This window comes from Pocillopora damicornis, chromosome 7, assembly GCF_964200805.1.
Source record: "Pocillopora damicornis chromosome 7, jaPocDami1.2, whole genome shotgun sequence".
NCBI lineage: Eukaryota > Metazoa > Cnidaria > Anthozoa > Scleractinia > Pocilloporidae > Pocillopora > Pocillopora damicornis.
This window is the reverse complement of record NC_142676.1, coordinates 23,550,131-23,564,910: the sequence shown is the minus strand read 5'-3', so window position 1 is coordinate 23,564,910 and position 14,780 is coordinate 23,550,131. Positions and strand designations below refer to the sequence as shown.

The window sequence follows — 14,780 nt, the reverse complement described above, 5'->3', positions numbered from 1 at the left end:
GGCAAGGATTGTTCTGGGCACGAGCGCCTTAGTATATTGAATTTGGTATCTGCAATATCGTAGGGATATCCTTGATTTGATAGTCCTTTTTAAATGTTTTTTTCTTTTGTTTGCTCTTGCAACAAACCTTTGAGAAATGTTGACTATCTAATACTTGATGTCCCTTTTAGTCGAACAGGAACTTTTAAGAATTCATTTTTCATGGGGCTTGTCGCTCATGGAATGAACTATCCTTTAAAATTAGAGAGTCTAACACCTTGTCAATCTTTCGCAAGAAATTGTTTACTTATTTTTATGTTAAGATCAGAGCTAAATCGTAATTATCTTATTTTTATTAAGAGTTTAGAGTAATAAGTCTTTGACATTGATTTTTTTTAAACTAGGTAAATAACTAACCATAGCTTTCACCAAGGCGGCTTATATTAAATCATGTATTCTGTTTTAGGCTGTCTTCAAATTCATTGGATTGACTTGTTCAATAAAATAATTTGGAAATTGTGTTAAAGATTAAAGATATATATATATATATATGTAATATATATATATATATATACTATATATATAATATATATATACTATATATATATATATATATATATATATTACAAAGTGTGAAAAAATAATGAAGTCTATGAGGTGAAAGTTAACTTTGTTTTTGTCAGGAATCTTGTTTATTGAATTCACAGTTAACCTTGTCAGTTTAACTGCAAGCACAGTTTTTTAGTTTTTTGCTCAACACTCGTGTCATTTAGTTTCAACGCTGTAACTCAGGTGCAAAATTAATGAAGGAGCCCTATCAATTCTGAGATTAATCAAACTTAAAGTTAATGCCATCACCGCGATGGCGTCTAACTCTCCATCCACTGAATTACATAAGGAACATTTAAGTTAGTGTAATGTAAGAACGTCTCGTACACAGACTGTGACTTCATCACCTTGTCTTGATAATAATCGTACGCGTATCCTTTACGTAAAAAGGTCTGTTCTTGAAGTGGATGTTGTAACATATAGCGATCCTTGACGTGTCGCTCATGCAAAGGTTGAATTAATTTAGATGTTTAATAATTTGCGGTTTGAGAATAATGACGCCTATTCAAATTATGTTATTGAAAAAGCATGTATTGCCAAACATAACTAGGATGTCAAGGAATCGTTCCACGACAAGTTGATGTAGTCAAATGGTCTCAGGTTATTCCTCTTTGTTCTTGTATTAAATAATTCCTCCGGTTCGTGTCATTACGGCAGTTTTTTTCTAAGTGCTCACTGAAGTATCTTCGTTATCACCGATTTATTTTAATAATTTACTCAATTAGCCGAGGAATTGATAGCAATTTATGACCAATATATTCCTGGCAATATTTTAAGTGTTGCTAATATCTCTTTGAAGCAAAAACAGTTTTGTGCTTTTTATGAATAATTTTTGGTACTTAAGTGTTTTTTTTTTTTTTTACAAAACATCACAAAACGGAGAGAGAATTTATCGCTAAAACCTATTTGTGCACGTCTCAAAACAAAACGTGACTACAACAAGGGCTTGAATTCAACAGTCGGGAAATATTCCGATATCCCAACTAAACAGTAAACAATTACAATATATCTCGTTTGCTAGGACGCATAATTCAGAAACTCTATATCCTCAGGATTCAATATCCTTTGTTGTCATAGAAACCCTCAAAACTATGGATTTCAATGTGTGCATATGATAGGGTGTTTTTGATAAAGTACTTGTTGTCCAGAACCATCACTTCCCAGAAGCTCAATCCAGAAAAATTACATCATGACATTGTTTGCCTAAACAACCTCGGTCGCTCTTTGGTCAAAAGGTTTGAATTGGTTTAGTGAAAAGGACCGATGTTCCAAGCCCGACGAAAAATTCTTTGAAGACTTGAACTCATTCAATTTTATTATTCGTCATTTTTAAAAGCTTTACGTGAGATGGCGTCAAGTTTGTTGAGAGTAGCCTTACTACTGTTCACATTTTTGTTTAGGAGTTCTGTGGGTCAAATTGGTAAGTAAATTGGTGAGCATTGATGAAATTTTTATGTGTGTTAGAAGAACGGTTGTGATATCTTTGCCTTGAAGAAAAATCGTAGATACTAAATACCGTGATGGAACACAGGTTTCACTATCGAGAGATTTCGAGAAACGTTAGTCTCAATAACTAGAGGATGAGCACTCAAAGTTCTTCTTTGATTTCGTCGGTTTTACTATATCTGAAATGCTGGTCGAAAAATAATTGCTTTGTGATTGTAGAGAGCAGAAAGAAACAGACAAGACTTGCTTGCGAAACCAGTCACCTTGAAAAGATTTTTAGTAAATTCTGTTCAGGAATTCAACTCCTTTGATCATAGAATCAAATTTCTTAAAAACATCTATGATTTAGATTTGTGAAAAGTCTCTTTTTAAGCTTCATGTGGTCATGTACATTCTATCTGTGCTGGGAAGTGCTGATATGCTTCTGTTTACCTCTTGGCACGGATCAGTTTTTTTCATATCAAGTTGTTGTCTCGTCCTGAAAAGAAGTTGTTCCACCTAGAACTGGTGTTCAACAGTTAATACTAAGTTTTAATTCCTGAAGGGCTTTGGTGTATTTTGACCGAGCAAATTAATAAGAAAATTTTATCGGAGGGCACATGTTGAAATTTCACATTAAAAAATGTTGTTTGAAAACCATCATATTGATGCATTATTTCCCTTCCGCTATATTGCTTTTCATCAACTTCTTAAAATTGCTTTTGAAGTGTATTTTCAAGTGAAATAATGTACAAGAGTTTTCAACTACTTTGCTTGGAAGGTCGTCAAAGTTTTATCTTCTCAATTAAGATCGTGTCCTGGTGAGAATTTTCAGTTTCCCTGCCTCGACGTCTATTGCATGCGTGATGATTGGTTTCAGATGAAACGTTTTTTCGTCTAGCATTTGAGATATTGACTCACTGAACTTAATACCGTTGTGTCTCTGGTTTGGTAGATACCTCAGTCTTTCAAAAAAAATCTCCTTTATAAACAGAAATAGATCATCTTTTTCAAATTGTTCGGGCTTTTCACGCTAAACGGCCTTGACCCTACTTGATCCGGCGACAGCACCACAAACATTCCCTTTAGCTAGAGTACAACTCAAAGAAGGTGGCGATACGTTCATCTATTTCTGAGCTATATAAATGTCGAAAAATAAGTCTTTGTGTTAATGAACAGGCGTTAAACTCTTTCGCGGGTCCATCCGAGACAAGACACATATTATTAGCCATTATATGTCAGTGTCTTAGTCTTTCATTGTAGAAATTTTCTCTATTGCAATCTTCAACATGTAATCAGAGACATAGCCCAAAAAATATCACCTCTAATTAATTCCGGCGACCTTGTTATCCCGGCCACTTTTAATTTTTTACGGAAACAGGGTGACTCTCGAAATTTTAAGAGTGTGTCCACGAGAGCACCGGAAGGTCGTGCTATATGTCATCCTACCGATTTCAATGAAACTTTGCCAGTTTGAAGGATCTACCCCAAACTCAAAACGACAAACTGGTTTCTGTTTTGGTTATTTCCGGGGGGAGATAGACCATCCCCGATTTTCTTGGTTATCACCGAGGAAATCGCTTCAAAATAGGTAAAATGTATGAAGCTCTCACTGCGATGGTATTTAGCCAATTACTCTGAGAGTTTGCACACATATTAATACAGTAAACGTCCGACGCTAGTATCAGTCAATTTGATTGACGGCTTGTCAATCAACAGAGGCAAATAAATGACTGTGTTTTTAGACTTTTCGATTCATCCAAATATCTGACAACTTTGAGGTCAATTATCTCCCCTTGCCAGAAAGCTACAACACTAATTTTAATTCCCCTTTATAATCCATCATTTCATCTCTGAAAATCATCAAAAAAATCTTTGGGCACTACCGTATTTTTGTCTTGGATGCCTTTTAAAATCTGCGACTGCGACAAGTTTCTCTCAACTACACCTGTCACGCAATTCTTGCTCTCAGTGGTCACTTGACCATACAAACCTACATATTTTAGCTCTTTGTACTAGACGATTGACCAAGAAAGCTAAAAAAAGTGAAAAACTTTCAAGATTTCTCGTAGGAATGGAAAATTTCACGTTTAGAGAGATGCATATAGGCGAAAATCGATAGGAAAATGGTAGCGTTTCTTTCTTCTGTCGTTTATTACTTTGGAGATTTGCTAAAATCAGCAAATAGGGCTTTTGTACCGAGCAAAAAATTCATTAGTCTATAATTTGATTGTTTATTATCATTATCGCACAGTTCACAATAAGAAAACTGTAACAGGAGAGGAGATTTAAAGTCACATGTCGCGTGCTTGTTGACGTATAAGTTCCCGTGAGTAACAACTTCGGCTTTTCGAGACCGTAGATGACGGGAAACTCTGCCCCCCTCATTTGAGAGGAAATATCAATAGACCCATAAAATTCATTAACTGCGCCATGTTTCCAGAAAATAAGACTTGAACATTTTTTTCCACTTTGCACCATCAAGAAATTCCACGCAGAAATGCTATTTGTAGCGTGACTGCCTGATCGTTCTTGAGAAGTAAAAATTGTTTATCTGTTTTTTCAAGAAAACACTTCTAGAAAGTTCTTAAACCTTCTGTTGTTTTATTTTTTGACTGCAAATATCGTCTGCATTTGCCATTATTTTCGCTGAACGTCATGGCTCAGCCTAAAATCTTGCAAGAATTGATGTCTCACACATAAAAATTTAATCAGTTTGACTCAGATCAGTTTAAGCAGGCGTTTAGGCAGAAAATATGAGATATTAATAAGTTAAAAATCAGCTCAGAGTAAGAAACCAAAAGAGTAACTAAAAGATAACTTTTTTCCAGCCTGCAGCCCTCCTGGAGAGTCTATTAATGCTACTAGTGGTCACATTTCCAGCCCCAATTTTCCCAACAACTATGACGCAAACAGGATTTGTACCTGGAATATCACGGTACCCAGCGGGAAAATCATCAAACTGACCTTCTTGAACTTTACCCTGGTAGCAGGTGAAAACGATGATTGTGCTGGAGTGGCAGCAGATAGTGCCCGAGTCTTTATCACAAACGTTGCCTCTCATGGGGGAAATCCTAACGACTTTAAGATCTGTGGTCAAAAGCTTCCCCCTCCTGTGTACTCCGAGGGAAATTTCATTCAAGTGAGATTTGAATCTCGCACCGGCCCTGTAAACAAAGGGTTCAATGCAACCTTTGAGGCGATAGATGGAGATTCACGTAAGAGCTTGTTTTCTATGGTTGTTTATTAACCAGAAGTATAGAAGTGTACTGAGCATGTACCTCTATTAAACTGAGCGAGAATTTTGTTGAGTATATCACGCAAATAATAAAGTAAGCAATATTTGAACAGCTAAGTCTGTGGAAATAAAAATTGCATATAGTCAAGCCTTTTACTCCAACACAAGCTGCTATATTTCACAATCGTTATATTGATTAAAGTATAAAACCGTCAACATACGGAAAAGAAGCTGTAGGTGGTATTCGAAATCATCCAGTTGACCACAATGGGCTGTAACCCTCATCAAAACTAGAACGGTTTTCGAAGAGAAAGAAGCTTTGTTAAGATTTTTCTCAGTAAATTAAGTTTTTTACAGTAAGTAAGATGCATTTTACTAAAGCTGGCAGTCTTTTTTCAGTTTGCCCAACAGATATGATCCTCAATGAAACATCAGGTTCTTTCTCCTCTCCATTTAATCCAAGAAACTATCCATTCAACCAGACATGTAGCTGGAAGATTATAGGGAAACAAGGATACCGTGTTGAGCTGACAATACCAGACTATAATCTTCAACGTTGTGATGGCACTGCTTGCTCGTGTGATTATATGGAAGTTCAGAATAGCTTCAGTGATGAAGTGCTGCCTGGAAAACTATGTGGTACACCAAGGAAAATTCCTGTAAAATTTTATTCATTGCACGAAAGCTTGAGGGTGCTGTTTGTGTCTGATGATGCAAACATGGATTTTGACGGATTTGAGGCAACTTACAAGCTGTTGAACTACAGTCCTCCAAGTAAGTAGAGAGAACAACGTCATAAGATCTCAGGGTTCGCTGAGAGAATATGTTACAAGCAATAAATTCACCCATACAAGTAAAGATAAGGAGCTTAGTTAATAAGAGTGGAAGTTCTCTCTGTTATTAACTCAGGGTGAATGCGAACATCTCTGATATATAGTGTAAGCGGTGATGTACTGGGGAGCCATGCCAACCTTAATTGAATAAGGTGGTAAGCTTCCAAAAAAATTGTGATGCTCCGTCGTTCGAGGAGTATAACAAGATAATTTGGTTTTATCAACTGAGTTGATAATGTAAATTGGTCACCGTATTGAGTTTCAAATATTCATGTTCTTGCCTTGGGGCTACTCCCTTATAAAAGCCACATTGGAATGTATCAGCCTCAATAGCATGGTTTTGAGCCGTTTTGGTCTGTATAGATTTTGACCATTGGTCACAAGCATTTGATAAGCATTTTGATTGGTTGTTATTTATCACCTATTGGAGAACAGAGGCATAAATGACTTCACCATTTACAACAATTTGTTTCTTCATCTGATATGAAACAATCAGATTCCACGTTGCCGCGCGTCTGTTTAGGAAGAGATACCAGATGATGTCACACTGTGGTCATCAATGACATTTGGCAGCGCTTCGTGTACAACTCTTTTGTTCTTACCATGTACATTTTGACGGCATCTGTGAAAGAAATCATATATCTGTCACGAATCCAAGTTTATTCTAGCCTGTTCCAATCGTTTTAGTTAGTAAAACAGAACGAAATAGCCAAGGGCACAATAGCAGCGGCGTAATGAAAAAGAGAGTGAGGTTTGGGTTTGGTCGGGAAATGAAGAAGTTGATTTCACAACATGACCCACCCCTCCCTCGTTTTTTCACTCCTCTGCCACTCTCGCGCTGTTCAATGTGGCACTGCGTTCTACCAACTGAACGCCCGGAACATCCTAGACTTATTCTCCCACACTCACATGCTCCTTTTTCATTGATTACAGTTTGTCCCAAGGAAGCAATTCCTCTCTCAGGCAGCGGGAAAATAAGCAGCACAAACTACCCAAAGAGTAACTACACTGCGTCCAGAAATTGTACCTGGAACATTACCGCGCCAGCTGACAAAATTGTAAAGTTTACTTTTACTGATTTTGTCTTAAGTGAGTGTTCAGCCAATCATTGTTCGGATTCTTGTTCTTATGTGGAGCTTTATGATGGTGGGTCAACAAGTTCGCCTTTGCTGGGGCGATTTTGCCAGGGGTCGTCTTGGAATGAGACTCAGTTGTCGAGTGGAAACCAAATGTTTGTGATGTTCCACCCTGGACAAACAGTTGATCGTGGATTTGAAGCAAAATATGAATCCACAACGACCGGTGGTGAGTACCCTGTGAAGTTTATTCAGAATATCCTCTTTCATAATCATCAGACATTTTTCTTGCACGAAATTGGTCATGACGCGTTAAGCCTCCGACTCTGCCCCAACTTGCATGTTATTGATACTTCTTTATATTTAAAAGACCGACAGACTTCCGCCGCTCACCACGATCACGCTGAGTTACTCTCGCCTTCTTTTGAAAGAAAACGTATTTAACATTTCCCTTTCACGACTAAGGCAGATATCTCTAAGTTCACTGATTTTTCTAAAACTGTGGAGTCTTGGTTAGACTTCGTTTGAATTACCAGTCCCTTAGTTACTGGTATATCTGAAAGTAATTGTGCGTAGTTAACACAAATTAAGGCTCTAGTACCTTGTTATTAAGCTAACATGTCGTGTCTGAAGGTCATCAAAGTATAGTGAAAAACAAGATAAATTTAAATTGATATATTTTAAGTAATTTTGCATTGGTTATATGACGCGAGCTCTGCTTATGGAATGGTGTCGTTACACTGCACGACTTCAAGTGAACCCTTACTAAATTTTGGCTTTCTCATTAATTGGTCATCAGCAACGAATAGCAACATTCCATACTCCTGTTATACCATGAAATCACCAGAATGCAATGGTACAACATAATTCCAGTCGATATTTCAATTAATCAGAGCGTTGGTTGTATGTCCAATGGTGAAATTACTTTGCAAAGATGGTTAAGAGTCATTCCCAAGTTTCTCACGGTCTGATGGGGAAACTATAGGACTAGCAGAATAAATCTCGACTTAAAGTGCGTACTTTTCTCAGACTTTCAAGCCAGACTTTCCCACCGACTCCTCCTCCGTAAATTTCCGTTGTGCTTGTGTCCCTCATATCTACCATCGGTATAAAAAAAATAGATACTGGCTTCAACTCCGTTTTGACACAGATAACGGCTCTCTAAAAGATATGACTTAAAAGGGTATAGCCCTCGTCAGGATTTGTTCCACCATGTGTCCTACCAAAGACAAAAAATGAAGTGGCGTTTACGACTTACTGACCATCGCCGAATCTTGAAAAGAGTATTCGTTCTGTAGGTAAAATGCGCTAAATTCTCTGATTGGCAGGCTTGTCCTTCTTTGAGCAAGATTGTCTGGACACGCACAATAATTTTCGATTATTGCATGCAGCCGTTGGGCCTTTAACTTGGAATACAGAACTTGCTGAAGGGGCACGGAACTGGTCCCAGTTTCTTTTACAGAACCGATCTCTACTTCATGAGGTCGACGTCTTAGACAGCAAAAATCTTGGAGAAAACCTTGGCTTTGTTTTCACCGCCCCGTCACAACCCATTTGTAGCAATTCAAGGCAAACATCCTGTGTCCTCTGCAGTCAGATTGTGACAGAATGGTATAATGAGATTTCAAACTACAATTTCGACACGGGCGCGCCCATCAACTCATCTGAACCGTGGCTGCATTTTACACAGCTGATTTGGAGAAGTACATCTGAGCTGGGTATGGCGGTGGCTTCCAGCGATGGATACCATTATTTTGTAGCTCGGTATAACCCACGAGGAAATACAAGAGGGAGATTTACTAGAAATGTGCCACGCCTGAGGCCGACAGGTTTGTGAATTGTCCTCGAATGCGAAGACAAAGTCTTTGCCAATAACATACATAATTCAAACCAAACACACCACCATTCATGCATTTTAGAGTTTACCGTGTCACTCGTAAACTTGTTTCACTGGTTACTTAGCCTTTTTTGCACTAAAAGTACTTTTATCCTTTGAACTTGTGAATGACTTGAAAGATGGCATGCAGTATCTCAGGTTTTTTTTTCATAATATGATTTTCACAAGATGTTTTTCACATCCTATTTCAACAGAGCCACCGACTACAACAGCACTTCCATCTACAACCACTGGCAATCCAAATTCAACTTCAGGTAACACAGAGGGTAATAGAGTATTATCATCTGAGTTGATAACGTAAATTGGCCACCGTCAGAGTCACAGTGAATCATTCGCTCTGGCAAAGGGCCTGGTACTCATATGCGATTTAGAACTGTACCAATCCACCACCGATCAATGGTGGACAAGACTGCCAGGGACTTAGTAACGAGACACGGGCATGTAATTTAGGAGCTTCTCCAGGTACGGAGACTCCTACAAACTAAGATGCCCTTTTCAAGGATTCGGGTAAACACGAATGGATCGTTCGCCCAAGAATTAAGGAATTGGAAATGAGAGAGAACCGCATTACGCAGAAACATGTACAAAGGTTTAATTTTCAGTAATACTACCACTTTCCAAGATGAAGCCTGTTAAGCCCTTAGTGTTTTTTCCTTGCGTAGCATTTATCTTCACGTCAAAACTGAGTAACAATGGAGATTTTAACTTCATTTTCCACATTCTTCCACGATCTTCTGTAGTGCCATTACCAACAACACCAGCCTGTAGTTTACCAAACCGCAGGACACCCAACCAGGAGGAGATCAACAATACTATTTCCATAGTTATTTTGAATGTTACTCTTCAAGAGGTTTGTCAAGTTTGTTTCACCTTCCACACCAAACCCTTCGAGTGATTAGCATTTAATTTCTCCTTACAATATCACCCCTCAACCATGCGGTAAGGTCATGAGAATAAAGAAATTATCAGCAGCTAAAGAAGTTGTTGATTGTTACACAAGTTCTCCTTGTCAGCACCTTAGAGCAATGTATAGAGAGCGGTATGGAGAATACCTTTACTGATGTTAGGGTGTAAAGGGTTGATGGGGACTTAGCTTGCATCGATATTTAACCAGGTCGATCTCTTACAGCTCATGCCTGGGAGATCATTTAACTGGTAAAGACAAGAGAAAGACAGCTTAAGTATCATGGCTTTTGCGTTTCAAAATATAACTCATTCTCTTAAATTTGATGAGATATGTTTTCTTTACGAGACAATTAATGATGGGCGCCATGATTCACAAAGCGCAAACTGTGGTCCTAAATCAAAATTGCATTTCTACGGAGAGTCTTTGGTGTGTGGTGGCGTCTGCTTAGGCGTTTCCCCTCAGGGGAGGTTCTTTACTGTATTATTTAATATGGCAAAAGGAAATATCACTCGTTCACTTTGCAAATATCATTGCAGTGGTGCCGAAGAGAAGATGAATTTAGACTACTACTTGCCAATTTTGTCACTGACTTTTGCAATGCTCAGATGGGAATATGTGCCAACCGGTAAGTAAATATGAGTTTTCACCAATCTTAGTTGATTGTGGAGTGAAATTTGATGTGTTCTCTGATCTCTAGCAAGTTCAAATGCTAACGTTTACTAATATAAAATTAAGGGTAAATATAATAGAGGAATGAGACAGTCAAAGTCAGCAGTGCCTTCAGGTGTCAAATTCGGTCCTGTCTCGACAATCAGTGACATTGATAAATGCGACTGAATTTTGATGGGACAGCGGGAAGCTTAAAATCAATTTTGGAAGAGGGCGAGGTAGTAAAAAGGTGGTGGTTAGGGAAGGGGGTGTCACCGACACAAACTTACGACAAAGAGTCATGCTCCTCTGTGCAGACCGTTTTCACACCGGCCTCAAAATAATTTGGAACCACTTGCCCCCCCCCCCCCCCCCCTCTTTTGCCTCCGATTATGTTTTGCCTTGAAAACCTCGGATATCATTGTCAGTATCTAAGCAACTACACGCCTACTCCTCCGCTGACATAACATTAAACCTAACTTGTTATCAGTCGACTGTTGTTGGGTTGGGGAAGGGGGAAGAGGGAAGGCGTACAGTTGCCCAGATACTGACATTGATCCAAAGCCTCTACACTTATCCGATTACTCCTTTTTTTTCGTTAAGGTGCATTGTAAAATATTCTTTATCATCGCCATTTGCTTTCTGAAATGGAAATCTCTTTTTAATTTCGTATATTCTACCACCAGTTCTTTACCGTCTGACGTGGATCTCATAAACATACTTCCTGGATTTCCAGTTGTAAACAGCCCCCTAGAGCTAAGATTCTACGTACGTCTGAAGGCTGGTGTAAATCAGCACGTTACGATAGACAGAGAAGTCCTTTACGCGATATTCGAAAATTTTGCTCAAAACATAAGCGAAGTTCTGGGAGTAGAATTTACAGGTACGCAAACTCTTGATCCAGATTACATTTTCCGTCATTCATGGCTCTCATGTATTAGAATCATCTCTCCACGTTCTTCTTGCTGGACCTTGCGAATCTTGAGGTCAGCGGTTATGGTGCTGACTTACCTGGGTATGTCATGTATGGGGAATTCTTATCTACACAACACATATTGTGTCGCATACTTTACATACATACGGTAATGTTCATGATAATCTTCCATACATGACGCTGACTTAAAGAATTGCGGGCTCTGAGAGGGGAGGTGTTTTTCTTTGAAAGCACATTTCGAGTTCAAAGCGTCAAAATTTAGGCAATGTGTAAAACTTTGTCCTTGTACTGTTGCTGCTCTTGCTTTTGTCATAATTGTTTTTCTTTCTTCCGTCGGTTGTTGTGTACAGCAGTATGATATTCTAGGTCATTTCTTGCTTGAACAATTTAAGAAATTTTTAGCCTAAATTATTTTAAGTTGTTCAGATTTAGAGAGACACATTCCTTCGTTCAAAGATTTTTTCATGCTTTATATGCAGCCGATGGAAACTTTACAAACTGGGGTCCTTGGGGTCAATGCAGCACGTCTTGTGGGCCTGGAACTCAGATACGATTCAGGAACTGCACAAATCCACCACCGATCAACAATGGCCAAGATTGCGAGGGACCTAGGAACGAGACACGGCCATGCAACTTGACATCTTGCCCAGGTAAAGGGTGCGTTTAAAAGATAAAGAGGTTTAAAATATGTCCTTTGCCGAATGTGTCCTCGTTTATCAGAAGCTATTGCTCGATTATCCTGGGTTTATTCTAACAAAAACTAAGTGTAATGCAATTTTAATGAGCGAATAAGATTTAATATTGATAGTAGGACAATGAAATCATAGTTTTTATGCGTTAACACTAAGAGTTGTTAAGGCCACTGGGGGTTCGAAGTTGCTTTTGTAAAGAAAAAGTTGGTCCATTAGTGCAAACTTGTTTTTACTGATATTATTTTGTTCAACGACCAGTCAATGGTAACTTCAGTGAATGGGAGAACTGGAGTGCGTGTTCTTTAACGTGCGGTCGAGGAGTACAGATACGTTACAGAAGCTGTACCGATCCTCCTCCGTCTCATGGTGGCCGAGACTGCATTGGGTCCAGGATGGAGACCAGGGAATGTGAACTAACATTTTGTGTGGGTAAGAAGGAATGTTTCAATTGATGTCTTCCTTCTATGCAAAAACAGGGCCAGTAGATAACTGTTTTTATCTTATTTACCACAAAAGTAAATTGTGCTTTTCCCACGTTTCTATAGACCAATTGGTAGCTAAAATATTTTTAAAAACTAAATTTGAGCAGCCGGAAAGAAAAGATCCTGACCTCCCGTTGTACTTCGGTTAAATTTAATCTGATCTTGACTCTCTTCAGTTGACGGCAACTTCACGGAGTGGTCACCTTGGACTTCCTGCAGCCTGACTTGTGGAAATGGAACCCAGAGCCGTTACAGAAACTGTACCAATCCTCCTCCACAAAACGGAGGAAGAGACTGCGAAGGACCTCGGAACGAGACTCGAGATTGCTTTGATGGACCATGTCCAGGTTGACATGTGAATTTCAGTCATATTTCCTTATAAGTCGAGAACAAAAACCTTTTGCTTGCGACTGATCATTATAATTGGTAACATTTACATTGCTGATTAGGGAAACGAACCTAACAGGTAACTTTCAATTTTGGAAATGAGAGAAAAACAAACCTGTAAAAATTGAGGCTGCGACGGTATTCAAACCACTCTCTCCGGAGAAGCCACACGTCTGGCTTGAGGTATAATCTAGTTGTTTTTTCTTGTCGCCTTAAAACATTCTTCTCCAATTGAAACGGATAGAAAAAAAGAAGGATTGTAACTTGCTACTTCAAGTCAGACTTTGACAGATGATTTCAATTTTTTAGAATATAATTCTTGGCCTCTTTCAGTTGATGGAAATTTCACCGAGTGGGGAGACTGGGGCAGATGCAGTAAGACTTGCGGAAATGGTACTCAGATTCGCGTGCGGAACTGTACCAATCCCTCACCGGCTTATGGTGGACAAGATTGCGTGGGGCCGAGAAATGAATCAAGAGAATGCTACGAAGTACCATGCCCAGGTACATTTCGGACTGAATTCATTTCTACAAATTGTTGCAAGCTCAAGTTGTTGGTGAGACTTTCAGGACGGAGAAAGAAATTAAGGGATTGGAAAACTGAAACTTTTTCGCAATAAGGGAATTTAAATCTGTGAACCAAAAATTATCATTCTGGTAACAATTTCACAATCGCCAGACTCTCAGTCATATAGTCTTAGCTTCCCAATAAATGTTACGAGTTACCTCCGTTATGACGTTTCACTAAGTCTCGCAAGCAAGTCATCGTTACGCTTTCTTGAATTCGGAGGAGTTGAAAACGAGCATACCAGTGCTAAAGATTTCTTATCTCTGCTTCATATTTTAAAGCTGAAATTTTATCGTGCAATGCTTGTGTAATGGTCTGCAGGACTTAAGTTAATTCTTTATGGTTTATCTCGCGAATGATATGAGGTCAGTGTACATCGGGGATCGCAGTCAATTGCAAACGATCTAAATTCCGAGTAGAGCATGAGAAAAACGTTACATGGTTTCTTCTGTTCTGTTTTTAAAGCCACGATGCACAACAAACAAGTCCTCATGTTGAGGATATCACTCCAAAGCATTCATGAATAAATTGATTTGTTCATATCATTGACTTTTTCAGTTGACGGAAATTACACTGAATGGACAATATGGGGACCCTGCAATGAGACTTGCGGAAATGGATCTCAAACTCGGTACCGGTCCTGCATCAATCCGCCACCATCCAATGGTGGCCGTGACTGCGTGGGTCCGAGTAATGAGACTAGAGACTGTTTCATTGAGCCGTGTGCCCGTAAGTTTCACAAATCTAATTGGCTAGGCCACCGCGCCTCCCACGAGAAGTGTCTGGCATTATTGGCTTTTAAATCGTAACGTAACCTACCACTAAAAAAAATACTTCTCTGATTCTCGTTTTCTTTCTATTGTGTACCTGCAGCTCGATTGTATCCGTATGGAAGCCTCGTTGGTGACACAAAACTGCCGTCGGTTAATCTGTTCGGATCTGTGTGCCAAGAGCTTAACATTCCTGGTCAGGGATTGCCATTCTTCGTGAAGCAGCACAACAAAGTTGCTGTAAGTGGTGTGGAACTTTTTTCTCTTTGTTAAGATTTATTTGCTGAGGAAAACTTTACCTTAATATTATATGCTGTTGTCACTTAGTATGTTAA

General features: G+C 38.9%; 1 protein-coding gene across 3 annotated transcripts in view; it reads left to right on the top strand.

Annotated features, from left to right (window-relative positions):
• The first annotated feature begins 1,697 nt into the window (after nucleotides 1-1,697).
• Nucleotides 1,698-14,780, top strand: part of LOC113682219 (mucin-like protein) — a 25,580-nt gene continuing 12,497 nt past the window's right edge. Inside the window, exons 1-16 of one of the 3 annotated variants that reach the window (XM_089212382.1) lie at nucleotides 1,698-1,823; nucleotides 1,925-2,008; nucleotides 4,845-5,231; nucleotides 5,651-6,025; nucleotides 7,018-7,389; nucleotides 8,489-8,989; nucleotides 9,252-9,311; nucleotides 9,798-9,907; nucleotides 10,501-10,589; nucleotides 11,299-11,495; nucleotides 12,026-12,196; nucleotides 12,497-12,667; nucleotides 12,897-13,067; nucleotides 13,441-13,611; nucleotides 14,234-14,404; nucleotides 14,549-14,685. In XM_089212382.1, coding sequence (XP_089068508.1) covers nucleotides 1,936-2,008; nucleotides 4,845-5,231; nucleotides 5,651-6,025; nucleotides 7,018-7,389; nucleotides 8,489-8,989; nucleotides 9,252-9,311; nucleotides 9,798-9,907; nucleotides 10,501-10,589; nucleotides 11,299-11,495; nucleotides 12,026-12,196; nucleotides 12,497-12,667; nucleotides 12,897-13,067; nucleotides 13,441-13,611; nucleotides 14,234-14,404; nucleotides 14,549-14,685 — 3,156 coding nt within the window. In that variant the 5' untranslated portion in view covers nucleotides 1,698-1,823; nucleotides 1,925-1,935. Of the gene's footprint in view, nucleotides 2,009-4,844; nucleotides 5,232-5,650; nucleotides 6,026-7,017; nucleotides 7,390-8,488; nucleotides 8,990-9,251; nucleotides 9,312-9,797; nucleotides 9,908-10,500; nucleotides 10,590-11,298; nucleotides 11,496-12,025; nucleotides 12,197-12,496; nucleotides 12,668-12,896; nucleotides 13,068-13,440; nucleotides 13,612-14,233; nucleotides 14,405-14,548; nucleotides 14,686-14,780 lie in introns of all 3 variants that reach the window. The other 2 variants (XM_089212381.1, XM_089212383.1) reach the window with 2 other exon arrangements.